We start from the raw sequence: 24,123 nt of genomic DNA, 5'->3' as shown, positions 1-24,123 counted from the left end.
CAAGCAACGTTGACACGTAGTGGTGGATCCGGTTTTCGAATAGGAGTCATACTCAGACTGCAGACTAGTGGTAAGTGGTCTGATGTTATAATATTTGCACTGTCTTCAATTATAAAGTTAGTACACAAAGTAACACATGATGATTCAAACAATATGTGGTCGATTACTTTCCCCGTTGGCACAAACGTACCGTCATATCTATTTCCACGTACATGTTGTAATGATACCAAGTTATTGTTCATTATTAATTCTGTTAGCAATCGTGACTTGGTGTTAGCACTCTTGAACTCATGGTTTCCAATTAGCTGTCCATTGAAATCCCCTGCTAGTAAAACGTCCCCAACCTGGGTGTAATAGGTTATTAATGACTGGATTTCACTTAAAACCGACTTATAATATTCTATGTTGTTACACGATGGCATATACACACAAAACATATATAAGGGCAATCTATCATGACATATAAACTCAATTCCAAGTATACGATGGTTTTCCTTATAAGGTAACTGATTTATGCTAAACGAGAGTGATTTCTTAAACATAATCGCTGTGCCTGCTTTTCCGCACATAACTGGACCAAAATTATCTACATTTTCGTCAGTATTAACAAAACATTCGTAATCTGAGTGAATGCTGTTCATAAACATTGCAGATCTAGGTAAAAGTTTATGCTCATTTATAAGTGCAAAATCTACGTTATACTGATCCAATATTTTTGCTAAAGGGAAGATTCAATGACATAACACAGATTAAAATAAGTAGGTGCGCAAGCATCGTGAACCTTAACATAATTCAAATTTGACACTATACATAAATATATAAAATATCAAAAAGCGCAGATCACTCTAGTATGATGTAGGATTCCAATCGTCAGTGTCCTCTTCCGGTTGTTGTCTATCCCAGTACGTGTGACGCTCCTGGTTGTCACTGTAACCATCATGGTTATGCCAAGTATCGTCGCGCATGCGTCGTCTGCGGTCACTATATCTATCGGACCGGTACCGATCGCTAGATGCCGATTTAAAGTGATAACTGTCATCTTCGTAGTCACCGTAGCCATCATAACTGTCATTACGCTGGTATTGGTAACGGAACCGCGAGCGTATTTTTGATGTTCGCTCGCGAATATGGTCTTCTTTGGACTTCCATTTTCTATAAGAAATGCCGTCAGGCCAGAAATACGCGTCGTCAATAATTGGTTCAAGATCCTCTGGCACGTTAACTTTCGCCGATGAGCCAAATCGGCCGTGGAAGACACGATTGTAGGATACATAAACATCGTTGTCCTTGAAATACGTGTATATATCATTCTCCGTGGTCCTATGATCAATGTTCCCGATGTAGTACGAGACGTTCTTTCTCCTTCTGGCGGCAGTGAAACCGGTATGTTCACTGGACCCTGTTTTTCCTGACGTTGCGCGCGGACGTTCCAGTGAAGCTGGAGCTGCTGGAGGCTCTGCACTTTCCACTGGTTTATATGCATGAGTGTCGTTGTTACTACTGCTTGTCTTGACTGGTTTATCGACCACGTTTGCAATAGCTTCCGGCTTCTGGTTATTTGACACAGTCTTGTTAATGATCTTATTGGCCATAAAGCAATTCTTCTCAGTTAATACCGGACTGTAAGACACATTATGAGCAGTCACTGATTTGGGGCGCGGGCTTGTTGTAACGTCGGTCGTCTGCTGCGTGGGTTGGCTTTTGATAGCCTCTGAGTAGGTCTTTGGTTGCTGCTCGGGTAGTTCGTGGCTAGCCTCTACAAGTCTCTTATTTACAGTGGCAATTGCAGACCCCAGTCCATTAACATCATTTTGAAGCTTATTTAACTGCGAATCTGCAGTTGATTCAGGCAATCTTGCTAGCACACTTCTCATTGTCCCATTCAGAACCCTATAACTACTCACAATGTTCGAAACATCAGATTGGATGGTTTTGAGAAGCGCAGAGTCATATGATTGTTGCTTAGATATTTTTAGAACTTCAGTACTTAGGTTTGTTACTAAGGCGAGGATATCTGGTTTTGTGACTTCTTGCTGCGTAAGGTCATTATCGATAATGATAGTTTCATGAGAGGCAGTGTTAGCAAATACGTCGTAAACATCCTTCGTGTTCTCTCCGGAGATGTATGCGTTAAGTACATAGCAGTCTATAGCACACTTCCGTTCTCGTGATGTCTGCGAGGATGTTTTGCGATTTATAAGGCGGGTCTGTGGACATCCGGGTAGTTCGCGCGCTCTGTCGGCGAGTACATTCCTGTAGCTGTCAATGCGACGATAATTGTTGTTACAAACGATTAATAGCTGTCTAACATAGTCGTCTTTAGCCAAGCCAGCTAGTTTGCTGTCCATGTCTTGGAAAACCCGTTGGGGTAGAAACGTCTGGGAGCAGTCTTCATCTTCAGTGATACAGCTATCATCGTCCCATAACGAATTATTATGGTTCCCACTGTTACACCGTTCTTGCTTAATACGTATTAAACTGCTATTTATCAACGTCTTTGGGTCGGTATCGTCCATGCTTTCAGGCCGTTGCGTTTAACTGCGAGTTGAGCTCTTAAGTACTTAATAATAATGATAGTAATTGGTAACCGTTAATTTAATGGCCGTGAAATTCCCGTTACATTAAACGCTCTGCTGTCCATTCAAGCGTGACGATTTTTCAATCATATTAGGTGAACACTTATCACCTTTACAAGTGACACAAAATGGCTCTTTCAAAAGTACAGTGGAAACAAAGAGATTTACTTAAATGTTCTGTATCTCTGCTATCAATTAACAAAATGCGATGACATTTCTGCTAAAGTTAGATGACTCACTAATTGTCCTAAATATCCAAACACTTTTGCTTAATTCACAATTTAAAGCACATTATTTAAACTAAATAGGGAGAGCACTTTTTATGCGTTTGCTTACACCGGAACCGGAAGACGTATCAAGTTCATAATAATAACACGTAATATGAAACTGGCGATTCCACTGCGCGTTCGTATTTGTTCTTGGACGCCGTGGGAACGCGGCCTAGTGTAACAGGGTTTTAAGAAGTCATTAAACATATTGATTTTTACGTATATTTGAAATTTAAAAGATTTCTTGGATTTATTGTTGCAGTCACAGCCGCTGTTAATAACACTGTCTGAATGATGAAATATCACCTAATTCTACTTTTAACTGGAAGCGGATGTGTTGGAAACAAATGTATTCTTCATAATAATACATATGACTGTTTTTATTGTAAAAAGTGCAGCGACTAGATTAAAGGTACCAACACGTGTGGCAAGTTCTTTTTGTTTTATACGAGTGCCCTACAATTTGAGTGCATGTTTTTGCTTTCTTTTTCTATAAATTTCATAAACTTTCTAGTAGTTTTAATACTTTTTTTGTGTAGTTTATAAGCTCATTACTCAACCTTAACTCGAAGCAGTATTGGATAAACGTTTAATAGAAATATAATTTATGATAGTGAATAAAGCTATTTTGCTGGAGACTGGAACCTGCAAATTATCTAACACTTACCTAAATTACCATCCAGCTAACTAACGCTGATCTGTCAATCGGGCGAGTTCGATATAAATGTGCATTTAAATGATATGCTTAGTTATGCTACCGTACAGTACCCTGAACATTTTACGGACAAGTCGAGCCCCGAGTAGTGAATTTTGACCGAGATACGTTTTGCGGACCGTCAGCTGGCCACCAATCTTTTAATTCCGGATGATAGTGCTAATACAACCAGATTTGCAATATTAAGCAAAATGGACATTATCCTGAACACTTTAAGCAGAGCTTGAACCCCGAATACTGAATTTTGACAGAGATACGCTTGCATAAGGTCACCCGACCGATTTGTTTTATTCCGGTTGACATTTTTAATTAACCCAGAGTTGCAATCTAAAACAATGCGGAGAGTACCCTGAACATTCTACTCGCAGCTTGAACCCCGAATACTGAATTTCGACCAAGATATGCTAGATGCAGAGACTCACCCGACAACCACAAGTCCCTGATGATACTGGGAATGCATACAGATTTGCAATATAAAGCTATGCGGACAGTGCCATGATCACTTTGTTCTCAGCTTGAGCCCAGTTTACTGAAATAAGACCAAGACACGTTATGCGGAGCGTCAACTGATCACCAATCCTTTAAAACCGGATGACAGTGCTATTACACCAAGAGTTGCGATCTAAAGCCATGCAAACAGTTTGCCGCCCCCGGCTACCAGACCCCCAATCTTTCGAAATTCACCCCTAACGCGCTGCGGTGGGTCAGCCGACCCAGTAAACACTGATACGAAGCAAACACTGAATTGCACCTTAGCTCACACATCAAGCTGCTTACCAAGTGTATGAGCTATAACGTCTTTGGACATTGCTGTCCCTAAAATGTGAACTATTAATAATTAGCTCTTTAAAATTCAAGATAAATTTGTTCTTAGATATACTTTGTTTACACATATTTCTAGCAACTTATACTTTATTAAAATTATTATATTTTTTACCCACATATATATACCGTGCAGTTATTCCTTTATACATAATGCTACTTACACGTTTGTTGTTTAAAGGTATACTGTTATGAAATTTACAATAAATATTATTGAAGTATCTAGCCGTATACAATGGTATGTAAACTAGCGAACTGTGTGCGTGTACCGTACAGTCGGCAAAACAATTGATATTATCATTTTGAAATGTTCTCTGATCCAGCTTACTTTCTTTGATGTTCTATTTATTATAAACGGCTTTTGTAAAAACGTTCGTTCCATGTGTAACCTATTAAACACTTATGCTTTTATTTTCATGTCACAAACTTATTGTTTCATTTTATGTTATGCATTTTGTTATTCATGTCGGAATATTTCACATATAACTCATTAAATTCGTCTCAACATACTGGACTTAAAGTAAAGTTTCTCGTATCTTGTAGCGAAACTGTTAAGGTAATATTACGTGATGATAATTAAATAAAAAATACATCCAGAAAAAAATAAATTTCAAGTAAAAAGTAGTTTTATAACCTTTTTTTAAACAGATAATTGATATCGAATGTCTTATGATAAAACATGGATAAAAATATAGTTTATACAGTTTCATTTTGAAGACCAAGAATAGTGTTAAGTTTATCTTTCTTGCAATCAAATGTGTAAGTCGATCGAAATATGTCCTCAGTACATATTCGAGTTTCCAGTTCTGCTAAAATGTGCTAACCAATGTTAGTCATTTAAACTCATGACCTGTCTATGCCATGTACTTGCAAAACAAATTGGTTTGGACAATTTTAATGATATTAAAATTTAACAGTATCCACAATGATGAAGACAGCCTGCGTTCCTCGCCTTGTCTTTGTCCCCGCATACGAAACCGGCTGCCAGCTTACAAGTGGCTAGCTGCGTTCTATCCACACAGGCTGTATCTAAAACAAAGAAATAAACCAACAAAAGTTATCCATTCCACACCTATGTTATTTTTATGCCTGTTGACTCATCATCACATTCTTTTATATCGTTTGTAAATGTGTTGTTGCACTTAGAGAAAATCTACCGATTTTAAATATCTAAAAATAGCAAAATCTGTTATCCCATCTCAGATAAAATAACGTGCATATTCACAAACTGTAATAACGTATGCACTATTTAGGGTTGAATGGAAATTTTCGTGATTGAGATAATCAAGACGATAAAAGGATGCAAGTTTTTTTCTGATAAATATTACTGAAAACAATAAGGACAAATAAAAACATTACTGAACACAATACTGATAAATGAACAAAATAAGGACACATACACACAATTAAGACTTACTGAACACAATACGGACAAAAAAAGTACGAAAAGGACCAACTGAATACAATACTGACAAATAAACATAAATATGACTTACTGAACACAATACGGGCAAATAACACGAATGGGAATAACTGAACACAACACGTACAAATAAACACAACACGGACCAACAGAACACAAAACTGACAAATAAACACAAATGGGACCAATTGAACACAATACGGACACATGAAATCAATACGGATCAACTGAACACAATTTGGGCAAACTGAACACAATATGGACCAACTAAACACAATATTGACAAAATATACAATATGGACCAACTTAACACAAAACTGACAAATAAATACAATACGGATTAACTGAACACAATATGGACCAACTGAACACAATATGGACCAACTGAACACAATACTGACCAACTGAACACAATACTGACAAATAAATACAAATGGGACGAACTGACCACAAAACGGACTAACTGAACAAAAAATAGACCAAATGAAAACAATATGGACCAACTGAGCACAATATGGATCAACTGAACACAATATGGACCAGCTGAACACAATATGGACCAGCTGAAAACAATATGGACCAACTAAACAGAAAACGAATCAGTTGGTCAGAACACAGGAATATAAACATAATACGGACATACTGAAGACGATAGGGACAAATAAACACAATACTGAACACGACAGATCACAAAACGAATCAACTACGTGTCGAATAAAATACGAACCATCTTAAAACAAAAATAATTAACCGAAAAAAATATGGATCAACTGAACACACTGCACACGATTAGGACAAATAAACACAATTCTGAACACGATGTGGATCGACATATCACAAAACTAAATATGGAAAAAAACGAACCAACTTAAAACAATAAGAATGAACCGAACATAATACGGATCAACTGAACACACTGCCGATCATCTGAACACTACACGGATTGGCGACACATAATACGGACCAAATGAACACAATATTGCTATATTGAACATATTGCAGTTTAACTGAACACTATACAGACAGGTGAAACACAATACAGACACAATGGACTCAATTCGGAACTATTAAACATTATACGGAACAACTGAAGATCATCTGAATACTATACGGATAGGCGTCACATAATACTGACCAATTGAACACAACAGGGCTATTTTAAACATATTACAGTTCAACTGAACTCATACAGACAGGTGAAACACAATACAGACACGATGGACACAATACGGAATTATTAAACATAATACGGATCAACTGAACATAATACAGACAAGTCGAATAAAAAACGGATCAATTAAAAACAATTGAAAATTGATATTACAGTTTGATGGCATCTTTTTTAATTGTTTTTGTATTAAAATTCATTGTTTTGCAACAGCTGTAATATAAACCACATGACAGAAAGCAAATGGATCAGACATACGTTTCTTTTAACGTGAAAGCTTTAATGCATACAATAAGACAGAAAGGCAATAAGCAAGTCAGAAGTTTCTAACACCGTTCACAGCTTCAATATATCGAACAAGAAGAAAAGGAAATTGTTCAGGCAGACGTTTCGCTCAACGTTAAATGGTTGGATATATATAAGACGACAGAAAGGAAATTATTCGGAAAGACGTTTCTCTCAAATTCAATGTGTACAACAAGACAGAACGGACATTTTATTTTTCAGACAGACTTTCCTCTCAACATTAACAGGTTGAATATATACAACAAGACGAAACGGAAATTCAGACAGACGTTTCTCTCAACGTTAGCATCTAGACTTAAAACAACAAAACGAAAAGAGGTTGGCAAAAAAGAATTTCTTTTCAACGTTAACAGCTTTAATATATACAACAAGACAAACGGATATGTCTTTGCCTTAACGTTTACAGCTTTGATAAATACAACGAGACGGAACGGAAATTGTTCAGACAGACAAGTCTCTCAACGTAAACAACTTTAAACAACAATAAAAAAGGAAATGGGCCAAAACGAAGTTTCTTTTAACGTTTACAGCTTTAATGTATGTTTTAACAATAATGATGGATTGTACATCTATCTTGTTTAAATAGCTATTGAAAACATAACTAATCGATAATATGACATCTCCTTTGCCAAAATTATAAAAGGGATATAAGTATAATTCGCGTGTATGCAGATCGAAATATACCGACCCGAGGTCACGAAAGTTTGCAACAAGGTTCACCGAGATACCGGCCCGACCGTCGAATTTCCGATCCGCCCCACTTCAAAGTTACGATACTGATTTCCACATTTCTAAAACTCAGAAGTTAAGGTATACATATGACGTTATGTTGCAATGTTGTGCTTCACCAGAATGCGCATGCGTATATTCTTATTGACGCTAATTCAACGACTTGAAGTCAAGGTCATATTCTTTCCTAGAAACTTGGAAGTGTTAATGATTTTTTTTTATTTAAGATGACTTACAATTTGACCTTCTAAAACTTTCCTTATCACTGTTGTTTTAGATAATAGTCAGAGATGACGAATCATGGCATGTGAGTTTTTTTTTTATCAGCGTTGGGATGACATATGGTTTTAGGATCGGTAAACCACTCAAAAACATGTCTGTTGATGAAGAAAGCAAATAACGCCGTTTGGTATCAACGCGTGCTGTACGGTATTCAGTAATATTATTTATGTGATAAGTTATTCCTCCAAATACATGCCAATTAAACACAGTAACCCACAAGCATTTTCTCAGAGTTACATTAGGGCAACTGCATTTGAATGGTCTGTAATGCACATAGTAAACTCAAAAGGAAACTGTAAACAGAGGGATTTGCTGAGGCCTAAAGCTACTCACTCAGTGTAAACAAATAAAAGGGTAAGTCCTATTTACTTAGTGCAAACAGAGAAAATGGATGGGGTTAAAGCTACTTACTGAGAACACTCAGTTTCAACAGAGGATCGGGCTGGGGGTTAATGCTACTTACTCAGTGTAAACAGAGAAAATAGCTTGGGGTTAATGCTACTCACCCTGCAAGTAGAGGAAATATTTCGGAGTCAAGGCTAGGCACATTATGCAAAGCATAGAAATGACTATAGATTCATGCTACTCATTCGGTGCAAACAGAGAAAATGACTTGGGATTAATGCTACTCACTCGGTGATTGAGTAGGCAGAGTGCAGCTGTTGTTGCATATATCATCCTCACAGCAATTGAAGCATGTCCCATTCGTTCCTGTTATATCCAAGCCTGATGCAGGGAGCGATTGGCGAAGCTTTTCACAATGCTGTTAACACATCATAAAAACGCTGGAATAATGCTTTGTGCGTGCGAACAGGTATAAATTTAAGTTTCCTCATAATAGCAAACCAAGTTAAAAATCTTAAAATTGGTTGGTTATGTTTATGTTTGTTTAAAATGAATATGAGTGTGTGCATAAGAAACATCTCGTCGCATTAAAGTGGCAGGGAGATGACAGAGATATGGCAGTCATGCGCATAGACTACTCACAGTTCTTTCCATACATTCGGAGGTAGATCCCGCGCCAATCGACCCAGCGTGTTGGGTGCAAACCTAGTTGAAAATACAGGGACGGTCACACAAAAATAAAAATACACGTGTCACCAAGATTAAATGAAACTGCAGGTGTCGACAAACTGATGGTATGGTCATACGTATATTAACATACAGGTGTTCTCAGACCTAGATTGAAATAGTTATATAGGTGGTCGGCAATAGATAGAAATACAGATGTGCTTAGACATAAATCTTAATACATATCAGGCCAGGGCTATTCATTAACGCAGATGTGGTCAGGCGTAGACTGGAACACACAAATATTTTATCAGACATAGATTTAAAAACAGTGTTGAGCAACCCTAGATAAGATCAAGATTATGTAAATTAAATAACATATTATGTCAGGTATGGTTTTTATGGTCTGTAGCTTTTTGCATATATATGGATTGAAAAATATCAGACTTTTCGCTTTTTGTGGGTCAGATTCCTTATATGGCACGAGCAGCAGTGTTTAATGGAGCTATCAGACTTCTCGCATGTTGTGGGTCAGATTCCTTATATGGCACGAGGAGCACTGTTAAATTGAACTATCAGACTTCTCGCTTTATGTGGGATTGATTTCTTATATGGCACGAGGAGCAGTGGCCAAATGAAGCTATCAGAATACTCGCTTTTAGTGGGCCAGATTCCTTATATGGCACGAGGAGCAGTGTTAAATGGAGCAATCAGACTTCTCGCTTTTTGTGGGTTTGATTTCTTATATGACACGAGGAGCAATATTAAATGGAGCTATTAGACTTCTCGCTTTTTGTGGGATTGATTTCTTATATGGCAAGAGGAGCAGTATTAAACGGAGCTATCAAGACTTCTTGCTTTTTGTTGGTCAGATTCCTTATATGGCACGAGGAACAGTGTTAAATGAAGCTATCAGACTTCTCGCTTTTTGTGGGTCAGATTCATTATATGGCACGAGGAGCAGTGTTAAATGGATCTATCAGACTTCCCGCATTTTGTGGGTTCTTTTCCTTTCATGGCACGAGGAGCAGAGGCAAATTGAAGTGTTCACACTACTCGCCTGAAGGGCTAACAGACTACTCGCTTTTTGTGGTTTAGATTCCCTATATGTCAATAAGAACAGTGGTAAAATGATGCTATCAGACTATTCACTTTTTTGCGCTGATACCTTATGTTTTACGAGGATGTGTGGCCAAATGAAGCTATCAGACTTCTCGCTTTTTACGGGTCAGATTCCTTATGTGACACGAGGATCTGTTGCCAAATGAAGCTATAAGACATCCCGCTTTTTACGGGTCAGATGTCTTATGTGACACGAGGACCTGTTTGTGTGTAAAATTTTAGATATGGCACGGGGAGCAGTGACCAAAAATGATATCAAACAACTCGCTTTTTGTGAGTGTGATTCCTTTCATTGCACGAGGTGCAGTCGCGCAAATACAAAATTATAAACACAATACACATACAAGAGAACAAACGCGGATTAAGCCATTATTATATTAAAGCGTATAACCAAATAAAAGAATACTCTGTTTAAATAATTATTTAAATACAGTTTATGATGAAATAAAACAAAACAAAGCATACACAAATATTGAAATATACAGTATAAATGAATATTATAATACACAGAAACTTTTCATAACCTAGTACTTATATTTAAAAAAACAACACATAAAGCTTACACTCAACTTAGAAATAAAAAAGATTACGTTCAGCTATACACTAAGCTTGTCGGAGAATAAATTATACTTACTTCATCGCGACTGCATTCAACAACCCTACTGCAATCATTACTGTCCAGCTGGTGAGCACAATTGTAACAAATAGGACCCCTGACTTGATTGTAATCTAATAAAAGTAGGAAACAATGAAAAATGCAGGGACATATGTTATAAAAGTATGTAATAAAACTAGAAAAATATTATCGTAAACTTAATTTACTATAATTTTGCTAGAAAATCAAAAGTGTTTGCCAGTTATATTTATACCAGTAAAAGATAAAAAGAGGTTAGTTTTACATGAAATGAATCTTCATTTACATAGACTTGTAAATGTTATGTGTTTTGTACATAGTTTCAGTAATTATATTATAATTATCCAACGCAAAACTTGAAAAGTTATGTACTCTGTCATACAGACGTTTGAAAAACGCCAAATTCTCGCCATTTTTTACTATGTTCAATTCCGGAATATGCACAGGTATTAGTATTTAAAGGGACATTATATATATATATATATATATATATCGTTGCAAACACTTTATTTTTTTTCTTAATCAGAACAAAACAAAAAGCATATGATTTTAGACCAGATAACAAAATATCAGTGGATATTAGCCACTTTTTTCTAGGAAAATGTTATCCCGTTGCTATTGATCAAAACTCCCATTTACTAAAACTTACATTTTAATAACTGTACACAGATAATACGCCTTGGGGTTTTTCTAGCGAATTCAGGGGGGAGGTGCATCCGAAGATCCCTTCCCCTGTCCCTAATATTGTTCAAGTTTACAGTTTAATGTCAATATCGGAGATAAATACTATGAAAAACGCTCACAATGCACCATTTCGGACTAGAAATAACCTAAATGCATTAAAAGTATCTAAAAAGAACAAGTATGCGATAAATAATACAATACGTCACAACCTATCTTAAATATTATATATGTTTACGAACCCAAAGCTTACGACATGATGTTATTTTAATGAAATACTGTTCAAACAAATGCAGGCTCTTTCAAGATACGCCACATAAACGATATACATACATGTCACAACAAGACGAAATCATATTCAATTAGGATCTTCGTCAGGTACTCTCTTACTAAATACAAAATGATATATTTATGAAATACGCTCAAAATACACCATTTTGGACTATAAATAATTGTACTAGTAGAATTTTTAGCCCTGGTGCGAAGATGGGACAACCATGTGACTGGAATGCATATCTTCACCTCAAGTTATTTAGTACTTAAGCGCAATAAATGTTTTTCAAAAGTCCCAGTATGCGATGGATACAACAAAACGTAACAACCTTTTTACAAATTCATATCTGTTTACGTACCCAAAGCTTAAAACATGATGTGTTATTTTAAATATAGTGTTCAAACAAATGCATGTTCTTTCAAGATACGCAACATTACCAATATATATATACTTGTTACAACACGTCCGAATCATAAACAATGAGAATCTTAGTCAGGCACTCTGTTACCAGATTCGAAATTACATGTTGTAAATTGCATAATGCTATATTCCTTTTTAACACATGGAGGCATAGTACTATTTTTGTTAAGGTCAAAACAATGTCCATTTTAAAGTACAAGGTTTTCAATCTTATGACGAAATTAAGGCCACCTGAATGGTTTTTAAACTACAATAACACCTTAGTTTAGAATGGCCTGACACTATGCTTTACACCATGATCTGTATGACTTAAGGTCAGTACGTTTCATGTAAAATGAGACACGTGGCCTAACGCGAACTACGGAGACAAAGAAAAGTTACGTATTCCTAACTACTTGGTATCGTCCGAATAAATTATCTATGCAGAAATATTTAATAAATAGGTTAGTAGGTTTTACTTTCGTCGCCACACAGGCCAGCCTGACAAAAAGGTGTATTGCAGCATTCGTCACAAAGAATCCCCGCACCATCCGCCCGTTTACCAATGACATTGTTGCTTCCGCATTTCTGAAAGGAATTGAAAGAAACGCCCACAGAATTTAAGTTGACGGCTCAAATAAATTGTTAATTCAAATTTTAAATTAATTAATTTTAATCTCTCTATATTTTTTTTTCTTCTGCAGAATGATGCATTTCATGTTTCATAAGTTGCATTGCTCTACTATATCAAGTGAGTGTATTTCAAAAAGAATTGGTCAGTGATGAAACAAACCTATATGCAAAGACAAATGATTTACCTCTCTCTTTTATCAACAAGCAACACTCTTGTAAGTTATAGCAATATAAAATACGATTATCAAACGGCTTCATTCAATTTTGATTAGTTATGGAAAATACCACATTTAAATGACAATTTATATTTCGGGTCCCATGAGTGCTATGTTCAGGTAATGAGTAATACTATTAGGTACGCTCTGGTTGATTAAAAAAAAAACACTTTGAAGTTTCCTTTTACGAACAACCGCTTTTGTTACAATTTGCCTTGTAAATAATTTGCCTATTTCGGAAGCCAAGAATGTTCCTATTTGGGTTGATTCATACTAAATTTACGGGTCAATCAATGTCCCTAGTTGGTGGTGTTTTGCTTAAAATTGTTTATGTATTTAATGATCCACACAGCTAACATTCAGTCCGACCAATATCAAGACGTAAATATTTTAAAAAATACACTCTAAAACGAGATGTATTCATTTGAATGTACCATGTTGCTTGTCCTTATGTGGCGGTGCTTAGACATGTACTTATACGTGCGTGCGTGTGTGCGTGTGTGTGAGCGTGTGCGTGTGTGTTTGTGTGCATGTGTGTGTGTGCGTGTGTGTGTGCGTGTGTGTGTGTGTGTGTGCGTGTGTGTGCGTGTGCATGAGTGTGTGTCTGTATTCGCATATGTGTTTGAGTGAACGAAATAAGAAAATTATTTACATCTGAGCCTCTACATCCTACTGTTCGTCTTAGGTTACCATTAGATGTTCGATACAGAGTTGATACACATACCTGAAACAAATAAATATTTCAGTAGATTCATATGATACAACTTTGACTTAATTTGCTTGCCTTGGAACGAACCTGATGTTAGGTTTATAAATAAAAAAACAACAACACATTTTCTACCTGATGTCTGAGTAGACAATTATTATAGTTGGTTTCAATTGCTAGCAAAATCTACACGATACATTACTACAAACTAACTTGATGGACTTTCATATGCGTCTCAAATGCGAAAAATGCCTACACTACCAAAGAAATACAAATGAACATTATGGACCATCCATGTGTTGAAATCGTTAACAAATCTTTCACTAGCACAGTTCGATAAAAGCAGCTTATGCACCATCTAAACATGAAAAGTATCATTTTTGATTAATCATTACACTAGTAGAGTACTACAAATAGCCCGTTTGGACTGCCTTAAAAAGATGTGTTTTGAGTGTGAATAATATTTACACCAGCAGAAAACTGCAAATAGGCCTTATGGACTGCCATAAAAGGATGTGTTTTGAGTGCGAATAATACCTACACCAGAACAGAACTACAAAGGAGCATTATCGATCAACTCAACATGACATGTAGTCAATGAGAACACAACTTCAACAGCATTGTATTATAAAGGGATATTATGAACAAGCCTTGACTATTTCAACTGCGACCAATGCTTGTCTTAGTACTGTACTAAAATACTTATTCTACAAGTGTACTACAAAACTATATTATGGACTTAACAAACCATGTTTTAACTTCGAAAGTATGTACACTCACAAAGAACAAAAACGGGACCCTATGGGCAATCTTAACACGATTTGTTTCAACTGCGAGCAATTCTTCTAGCACATAACTACAATGGTAAATTATTGACCAAATTGACATATTGCCACTAGGAACAATATTTACACTAGCACAGAACTTCAATGGGAAATTATTGACCAATTTGTCATATTTCCACTACGAACAATATTAACACTAGCAAAGAACTACAACGAAAAATGATTGACCAACTTGACATATTTCAAATGCAAACAATATTTACACTAGCAAATAGCCGCAAATGGAATTTATTGACCAACTTGACATATTTCCACTACAATCAATATTTACACTAACACAGTATAACAATGGAAAATTATCGACTTGACATGTTTCCACTTCGAACAATATTTACATCTGCACAGAACTACACTGGGAAATTCTTGACCAACTTGACCTGTTTACACTACAATCAATATTTACACTAGCACATAACTACAATGGAAAATTATTTACCAACTTGACATGTTTCCACTACAATCAATTTTGACACTAGCACAGTTTAACAAATTGAAAATTCTCAACAAACTTGAAATATACATTAAAACAATATTTACACCAGCACAGAACTACAATGGGAAATTATTGACCAAATTGACATATTTCAACAACAAACACTATTCACACTAGCACTGCTCTACAAAAGTATCATATGGACCATCTAAACATGACGTGTTTCAATGCGAACAACATTTACAGTAGCAAAGAACTAAAATGGACGCTATGCATCATCTTAACATGATGAGTTTCAACTGTGAACATTGTTTTAAATTAATACAGTACAGTCATTTGGACTTCACACACTTTAACCAGCCCTAATGCGTTCACACCCCGATAATGACTTCAATCACGCATTTTTTCCCTCAAATTAATGCAATCACCATTACTACAATAACATTACATTATGCATTCATGCTACGCACCATACAGTAGCCATTACGCAAATACAAATACACATCATGCTTTCATGCTTCAAACTGAACAGGGAGCACAACGAGAATACAATTTGTGTAATGCAGTCATGCTGCTAACCATACATGCCACATTACGGCAATACACTTATACACGATATATTCATGATAGTTATCTTATTGGCGCCATTACGATAATAAACAAAATATTATGCGTTGAAAGTACTGATTGTAAAGACGCTATTACGGTATTTGATATGATCATTAACGATATGGAAATAGAAACTGTTATGCCACGTTTTGAATAAGGCCACTTTTAGGGCAACTGAAATTACATCATTAATAATTCGCTTGAGCAAAGCGCTTCAATTCTATTATGGGAAATTTAGAGTCATGAAAAATAAAAGCTTGTTCAACGGTTGTTGCTTACTGTGAGAGAGTTTAAATATACATATACAAAAGGAAGACTAAAACAGGAATTATGGGAGTGATATGTATATTAGTTGGTTTGCATAAATACTTCATCTGAGCTGCATATACACGAAGGAAAATAAGAAGACAAAAAACACATAATTCGAGTTTCATACATAAGTATGTGATTAGACTTACTTCATGCGGGCCACATTCTTTAATGTGTTCACAATTCCTCGCTCTTGAAACATCGTGACAGTTCAGACAATACAAACTGTCTGCACCAGGAGCTGTAAATGAAAAAATGTACCATAGTGCGCAAATAACACTATTGGTGTAAATATATCAAATTATGAGATAAAAAGGTCACTTTTTAAACAAATATAACTTTTGAATATAAGTTTTGAGCTTAACATTGTGTAATTTTAAATTCATGGTTAAGTAGGAAATGCACTATTCAATTATTTCATGGCAAGATAAGAACATCTATATTCGATCACCTCATGGCAAAAAAAGCGATGCTTCTTTACTTCCAGGCCAGGTAAAAAATTCAATATAGCATGGATTCATTGCAAAGAAAGAAATATAATAATTACCAAGTACTGCTCCGAATAATAAATAGATAAATACCATTTTATTCTGAAAAAAAAAACACATAAAAATCCATTATCTTTATATTTCATTAGTAAATCTTTTAGGATTTTTCGACAATTAGAAAAAAATGTCTGTAATAAATCAGTGGGGACTTTTCTTGTGAGGATCAATTGTGACGCTATTGTACACCCACAGTGACTTTCGACAAATGAGCAATAAGCAGTTTACCAAAACGATCAACATTTGTGTTTCCAAATCCTCCAGCTGTGGCTTGCGTTTGTTGCATTGCATTTTGTATTTCAAACCGACCTTGTTTTAGCTTTCGTCAGGTCTTTAAGTATTTTCATTTAAATTTAAACGTATTCTGCAACATAGTATGTCCTTACACGAAGTTGAAAAGTAAAATGGCTAGTTTGTATGCCGTTTCTTATCAAATCTAGGTATCAACTACAATAGATAAAAATACAATGGTTTCGATCCTATAACTCGGTTAAGAAGAGTTGATAAACCGGCAATGAGTGAAGCCCTGTATGATAAACAAAATCAATGGGGACTCCACAGTTCGCAAACGAATCGGCTTGTCACGCATATGAAGTAGTTTATAAATTCTGAAAACTGCTATCAATCTAGACAAAGTACAGTACTTTGACCAACACGATACGTATTTAACAAGTTTTTTTGAAATACTTTATTGTCAACGTAAAAAAGGTAAATTTAACCTAAATGCACGTTTAAACACTTATTTATATACAATATATTATTTACCTGACTAGAAAATTCTCCGGAACTGTTTAAATAAGCCCTTGTGCAGAAACAGCTGCCAATTTAATAATGTTACACTAATGCGTGGATATCATTAAATCAACTACTTCTAAATCCAAACGTGAGAAGAAATCACATTTATTGATCCTTATCTCTTAGGTATATATTTGGAAGAATACTATCGCGTTTGTAACTAGTTCAACTAGGTTACGATGCGATCTCGAAGACACAAGTTCATGATATTATCTGTATATTCAAATCTGGATTTAGAACATCACGCTATTTGAAGTTTGCTTAAATTAAATATTTGTTTCCTTTAAAATGTTATATGACTGTTAAAGACCAATAATTTCAAAATAAATTATGATTAAATGTGTTACATTCATAACATTAGTTAAAGCACATACTGGGCCGCTTGTTCAGATCCTTCGTACTGTTACCTCCTTCGATGATAAATGTAAATGGTTAATAGTTTATGATGTGCTCATATATTTAATTATAACAAGGACAGCTGAAACAAATATTTCAAATCTTAAAATAAGTAATGCAAATCATATTCAGTGCATCTTTTAATCTTTCGGAGCGGTTAATAATCAAAGGTCAATAACGAGGACGTTACCCTATTTGTTAACTTAGTTATGATAAATCGGTCAAATGTGGCTATATACAGTTATAAACTGAAACATGTTAAGCCTAAGATAATTCGATGAATTCGGACGGCATTTATCGACCGAGAACGCAACGGAAGCAACACTAAAAGCAGTCAATATAACTCACAATGAGACATTGCTTATTGCCAAACGTTCGAACGCTAATGACAAAATCAACAATGTACACTCTTGATAACAAGCAACAAATAATATACACACAAGACAGAAAACACTCATTACGATACAGAAAACCATCAACAAAACACACAAGACATCAAACAAGCATTACGATACAGAAAACCATCAACAAAACACACAAGACATCAAACACTCAACAAAAATCAAACAAAACAGCCAACAATCCACAATAAAAACACTACACACCTTAAAATACAAACGAATAATGAAATAATCAACAAAGTACACACATGACAACTTAAAATCAACGATATACACGCATAAGAGTGATGTGTCAATAAAAACACAAAAGACAGCTTATAATCAATATCAACACCCAAGACAGACAGCAAATTACAAAATACGCACTTAACGGCCAGCAATTAACAAAATATACAAGAAAATATTGCACGAAATCCATTCATGACAACTAAAAAACAATAAAATACACTCAATACAACAATACATCAAGAAAAACACACACTAGAGCAAACAATCAGCAAAACACACACAAGATAGCAAACAGTTAACAAAATGCACATAAAACATCAACCAATAAACGGAATAAAAAGGAGACAGCTATGAATCAATAAAATACAAAAAAACAATCAATAAAAAACGCAAAAGACAGAAAATATTGAACAAAATACATACAGAACAGCACACAATCAACACAATACACAAAAAGCAACACATTCTCAATAAGATACACACGTGAAAGCAAATGATCAAAAACATACACTCATCAATACAAAAAAATCAATAAAATATACACACCACACCAATAAAAAACAAACATTACAGAAACAGATAAACAAACTACACATACAACACTAACACTTAAGCAACATACTCACTGTTTTTCACATTCGAATTGTGAAATGCTAATTTCTGCTCACTAGCTGAACATTTTTGTACACAGAACATGTTGTTTATTCAAGAGAGAAAATGTTTCGTCGAAAGAAAACATTTGCTCTAGAATATTTTACAACTGTTAGTCATATTGCTCAAAATCTGATCTTGTTCTTAATTCTTTACATAAACACTTCAGGTATTTAACATTTTGACAGATATGTCCAAAAAATACATATTGTAAATATTCGTTCAGGAATGCAGCGCTTTCGCAGTTGAACTCACGGCCAAATCAATTAAGATTTTGATCGAACTTCAACCAATTTTAAAATCTGCTCACCTCTTGGTTCGGAAGGGGCTACAAATGCACTGCTTATAAACTTTGTTTATTGAGTCATAACATCATTGGTGGGGTATACATGCATATTTTTATTGTGGTTTTATTTGCTTTTAAAATGTTTGTATTTTGTCTTTTTGATCTGTTTCCGCTAAATAGAATGCTTACTGCATTAGTACTGAGTATATGAACTGCTGTTCCATATTCACTTATAAACGCATGTGTGCAATGAGTTTGTACATTGCTGTATTTAGTATTTTAGTTGCATGTGCTTCAATCATAGTTCTGCTTAGTCCATTTCACGTTCGTATGCTTTGTTAAAGTACGGCTTAACAATTTGAAGCTAGTACCATGCATGTCTTATAATGTTTGTTGCATGTGTTTTTGTTTCATCTGTTTATGCAACAATGGGAATGTTTGATGTTTTAAAATATGTCAATCTGGTACAATACTGATACTATAATTAAGCTTTCTTTTGTTTTCTGCCTTCTCTTGGTCCACATGTTTAGTAGATATCTAATTTAATGAGAATAATTATATTCCCTTTGGATCTTTATCATCACATACCGTAGATAGACAACTGCAATGTATAGCTTTGCTCATTCTATTGATGATTATTTCCTTATGATTGTGTTCAAGTTAACTATCCTTTAACTTTTTATATTTTAAATTACAATTTGCTTTTTTCATATTAGTTTTAATTGTAAAACATTGCAAAACCATATGCCACTGTGATGTCATTGACTTTGTAGCTTTAACATATTTCATATACTTCTTTATCATAAACTTAATGTTTTGACATAGTCTGTTCAAAAGCTTGCAAGAGCTTATGTTGTCTTGTTTGTATTTCGCCGACACAAATAAAACTTATCTTTCCATGTAGCTATCTTTCTATCGACTCAATCATCCATCAGTTCACCGTTTTTAAGGGATAGTGATCAATCAAATATTGAATAGTATGATATATTTAAAATACATGCACTAGGAATGGTTAAGATACCATTCTATTTGATTATTTGAAAAAGAGCCCTTATTATCTTGTTATTTTGTTAACACCTTTGTAAATACGTTTCTTGCAATTTCTATAAATATCTACCACTTAAAAGCCTGTGTTTATATGCAGCTGTCATAATAACCCAAGCCTTTTATCAAAGTGAAAATTATGAATGTATTCAAGCAATGAACATTTAATATTTTTAAGAGATGGACAGTTCAAAACAACATTTTAGTTTGAATTGCAGTCTGGATGTCAGTTATTCCAAGGAATTAAACATACGTTGCCTTAAGTGAGTGGATATAGGGCATATGAGAAGAAAGTAAGACTGATTTCCACTGCTATAGACAGGAGAAAGAACAGTTTGTTGAACGTAAATATACTGTTTCAGTTAACTTAATTTGGTTCTCTGGTCTTAAAGGCCACTCTATACATAGAATAACAGATTATTTGTTTTAAGATAATCCGAGTTAAGATACGATTTGAAACAAGAAAGAGTTCGGGTGGTAACAGGCCACTTTTTTTGGAAATATATTATTTGATTAATTTCTGTCTACAGTGAAATAACGATATCGGCCAAACGCGTGTGATTATTTTGTGTTTCTGTCTGACGTCGGTTTTATCGCCAGCTATTACTGCTTACAATTATTATGTTGAGCTTAATGTAAAAGTTACGATCTGTTGAATGTCTTATTGAGTACTGTTTGATCATCTCTATCGAATTTCAACAAGTCTGAACAATATATGACCCTTTCATCTTAAACGCTCACAATATATTGTATATAAATTAAGACCGGGTTAATAAGCTTCGAAAATGAAAACATAATCAATTACACGTAAGCTATTCGTAGGTGTGACCAATTTTCCATTATTTGTACACCATGTTTAACAGTCACCATGTGGAAGTATCGGTAGGCATGCCTGTTCTTTGGGTTTAAAAAGTGTAAAATATGAGCCAAATCTCCTACAATTATCCATGTAGTTAACCTAACCATTGAATAGGAACTAGTCGAGGTTTGTCAATGTCAGAAGAACATCTGTAGATATGGCCGTTTGTCCTAGCATGTAGACCATAATTGGTTTTAAGCCATATAGGTGAGGCCATCTTACGATAAGATAATGGAAACCAATCTATCATCAAGTGCATATGGCTATTGTGAAGCTATGAAGTCCTTATGGCCAATAATGCACACCATATATTACGGTAGAAGGGATAGGGTAATATTGTGACAAAGACGTGTATATCCCCGAGCTTAGCCAAGTCTGTGATTGGCATTACTAGAGGTGACCACCGTCTCGTCAATTGTTCACACCATCTTACTAGTTCTCATTTTAACACAAAAAGTAATACTATAACATTATGTTATTTGCAACACAATTATTAAAAACTATACTTTTCAAACGCACAAACAAGATCAATCAAACATAACGTAAATGATGTTCAAAGTACTTGAGTTACAGAGATGTTTAATACTGATACTCAAACATTTTTAAAAGAAAGCTAAAACCCGTTGTTTCTGTTGGATGTACGTTAAATTAGAGAACCTGTTCGGATTTGTTCTCAAAAGTCCTATACAGTAAGAGCATCCTTCTTGTATAAAGACGTGGAAGGACGACTTAGTCTGTATTCGGGGTGATAATAATGTCCACACAATTATATAGTTAATCTAGCTCGAAAGCAAAACCTTAAAATAACTTAGTGTGTTTTGCATTGTACCAGAGATTCAAATAAGCATGAGTTCAAATATTAAATGGAAACTATATAACATTACAGCCGAAGCATATTGCAAATGAGTACTGCAAAATATACGTTTTTCAATTCGTGATTATCGTTGGTAGCCGTGGCTATACCTAGAAGGTTTTGACATTGATTTTTCAGAGAGGTAGTTGATAGTTCTCTGAAGTTGGTGTATCCGTGTTGGATTATAATTTGACCCCACAGTTTTTTTCTGACTGTGGTAATCTCACGACAGAAACACAATTTATGTACTACGTAATTGTCATGATGTAAATAACACTGTTCACATATTTGCATGTAGGTTGAGCCGAGCACACCAATTGGACGCAGTAACTGTCTACTTATTAACAATAGTCGAGGATGTTTTCTCGCTGAAAACCAAACGCCAGCGGCAGTATTTTTCCTTAGTTCATGCGCCGATACAAAACCTAATGATGACGAACGTTCAAACTGTCGTTTCTGTGCAGGTTTCCTGACTTTCATATCAAATTTCTTTCAGATACACTTCGATGGAAACTTTCCATTGTGAACATAGTCCCACAGTATATCCTCAATATTGTTTTTCTTCATGATTCTATGTATTTCAGGCACAATCCCTTTGATTGGTTGTCTAGATTACAGTAGCTAACAAGTCGGTAGTTTAAAGCATGTTTTGCGATATATTTATTCGGATGATGAAACACTTGTCCCAAAAATTGAAGTTCTTTAAGTCTTTAAGACTTTCAACGGAAACTGTTCCGGGTGCACATAATGCAAAATCTGTATTTGTAGTTTTGGTGAGACCTTGTATTATTTCGACACAAAATCTGTGAGACCTTTCTGTTTTAATTAAATTCGTTGTAGACTTTGTCCAGAACTCGCAGCCAAATAAACCTTTTGGAATAACGATGAAATTGTATAAAGTCAAATATGTAATCGGATTGAGGTTCCCCGAATATAACCCACTATTGCAGATATTAAGAAAGGTACCACGCATTTTCACACGGGCGTCGTCGCAGTGCAGGACAAGAATGGGTCACACTTAATTCCGAGGTGAACATATTCTTTAGCTATATATACTACATCGTTCCCTAGTTTAGATGTAGGTACATTGTTATTATCAATATTGTCATTGAAGACCAGAATAAAACATTTTTTGGCATTTTATTCGTACCGCCGGCGCTCTGAATAATTGTTACAAATGTCCAACATTGCCTGAAGGCCATTTGCGGAGTGCGATATGAGAAGCATGTCGTCGGCCACTGTAGGGGAGCTGACCGTGATGTTGAAGACACAGATGCCGTAACCAGACGTCTCCAGCATGTTGATAACCTGGTTAATATAGAGGAGATATAGGATCTGGAAGCTTTTGTCCCCCCCCCCCTGTCGATTTCCTTGACGTACCGAAAACCAGTCTGACATGTTACCTCCATATCTAACACAGCTGGACACATCAGAATATATCTTGGCGTATGCTAGGATCGATGTCGGGTCCAAAGAGCATTCTGTCATTAAGTTGTACAAGAAGCCGGAGTGCCAAACCTTGTCGAAAGCTTTCCGACAGTCCTGAAATGCCACGTACACTTTCGAACCGTGCTCTTGTGCGAAACAGATACTCTCCTTAAGAATGAAAGACGTCATATTGCAGCCCAAACCATCTTGAAACCCGCCTTGCTGTTTATTTATGTTACACAGAATGTTATTACGTGTACGAGCCAACAAGACGTGCTCGAATGGCTTAAAAATTGCAGATATCAGCGTAACGGCTCTAAAATTGTTTGGATTGTCTTTTCTTTTTTGCCACCTTTATGCAGTTTGATTATAATTCCACGTTTCATGTATTCAGGTATGAAGCTTTGCCTTAACATCTGTGTGAAAAAAATTAGCGAGAATCTGTGATAGGCCTTCTTTGGCATACTTAAGATGTT

General features: G+C 35.3%; 1 protein-coding gene across 1 annotated transcript; it reads right to left on the bottom strand.

Moving 5' to 3' along the window:
• Positions 1-5,292: 5,292 nt before the first annotated feature.
• On the bottom strand, positions 5,293-23,836 carry LOC128221504 (uncharacterized). Its single transcript, XM_052930111.1, has 9 exons — positions 23,738-23,836; positions 23,395-23,527; positions 16,311-16,402; positions 13,912-13,983; positions 12,891-12,999; positions 11,058-11,152; positions 9,278-9,340; positions 8,924-9,053; positions 5,293-5,411 (listed from the first exon to the last, which is right to left on the bottom strand). Exons 1-9 carry the CDS (start codon positions 23,834-23,836, stop codon positions 5,293-5,295), a joined length of 912 nt encoding a protein of 303 aa, XP_052786071.1.
• Positions 23,837-24,123: the final 287 nt, after the last annotated feature.

The sequence above is a fragment of the Mya arenaria genome, chromosome 16 (assembly GCF_026914265.1).
Source record: "Mya arenaria isolate MELC-2E11 chromosome 16, ASM2691426v1".
Taxonomy (NCBI): domain Eukaryota; kingdom Metazoa; phylum Mollusca; class Bivalvia; order Myida; family Myidae; genus Mya; species Mya arenaria.
The sequence above is the reverse complement of the archived record's forward strand: the minus strand, read 5'-3'. Positions and strand labels throughout refer to the sequence as shown.

What these genes read in the sequence shown, in the direction of transcription:
- LOC128221504 (XM_052930111.1), bottom strand. Translation starts at nt 23,836, where the DNA reads ATGACGTCTTTCATTCTTAAGGAGAGTATCTGTTTCGCACAAGAGCAC. An exon ending in TAGGATGTAGAGGCTCAGAT is followed by an intron (nt 13,000 to 13,911) that starts GTAAATAATTTT and finishes AATTCCTTTCAG; the next exon opens with AAATGCGGAAGCAACAATGT. An exon ending in TGGCCTGTGTGGCGACGAAA is followed by an intron (nt 11,153 to 12,890) that starts GTAAAACCTACT and finishes TACTTTTATTAG; the next exon opens with ATTACAATCAAGTCAGGGGT.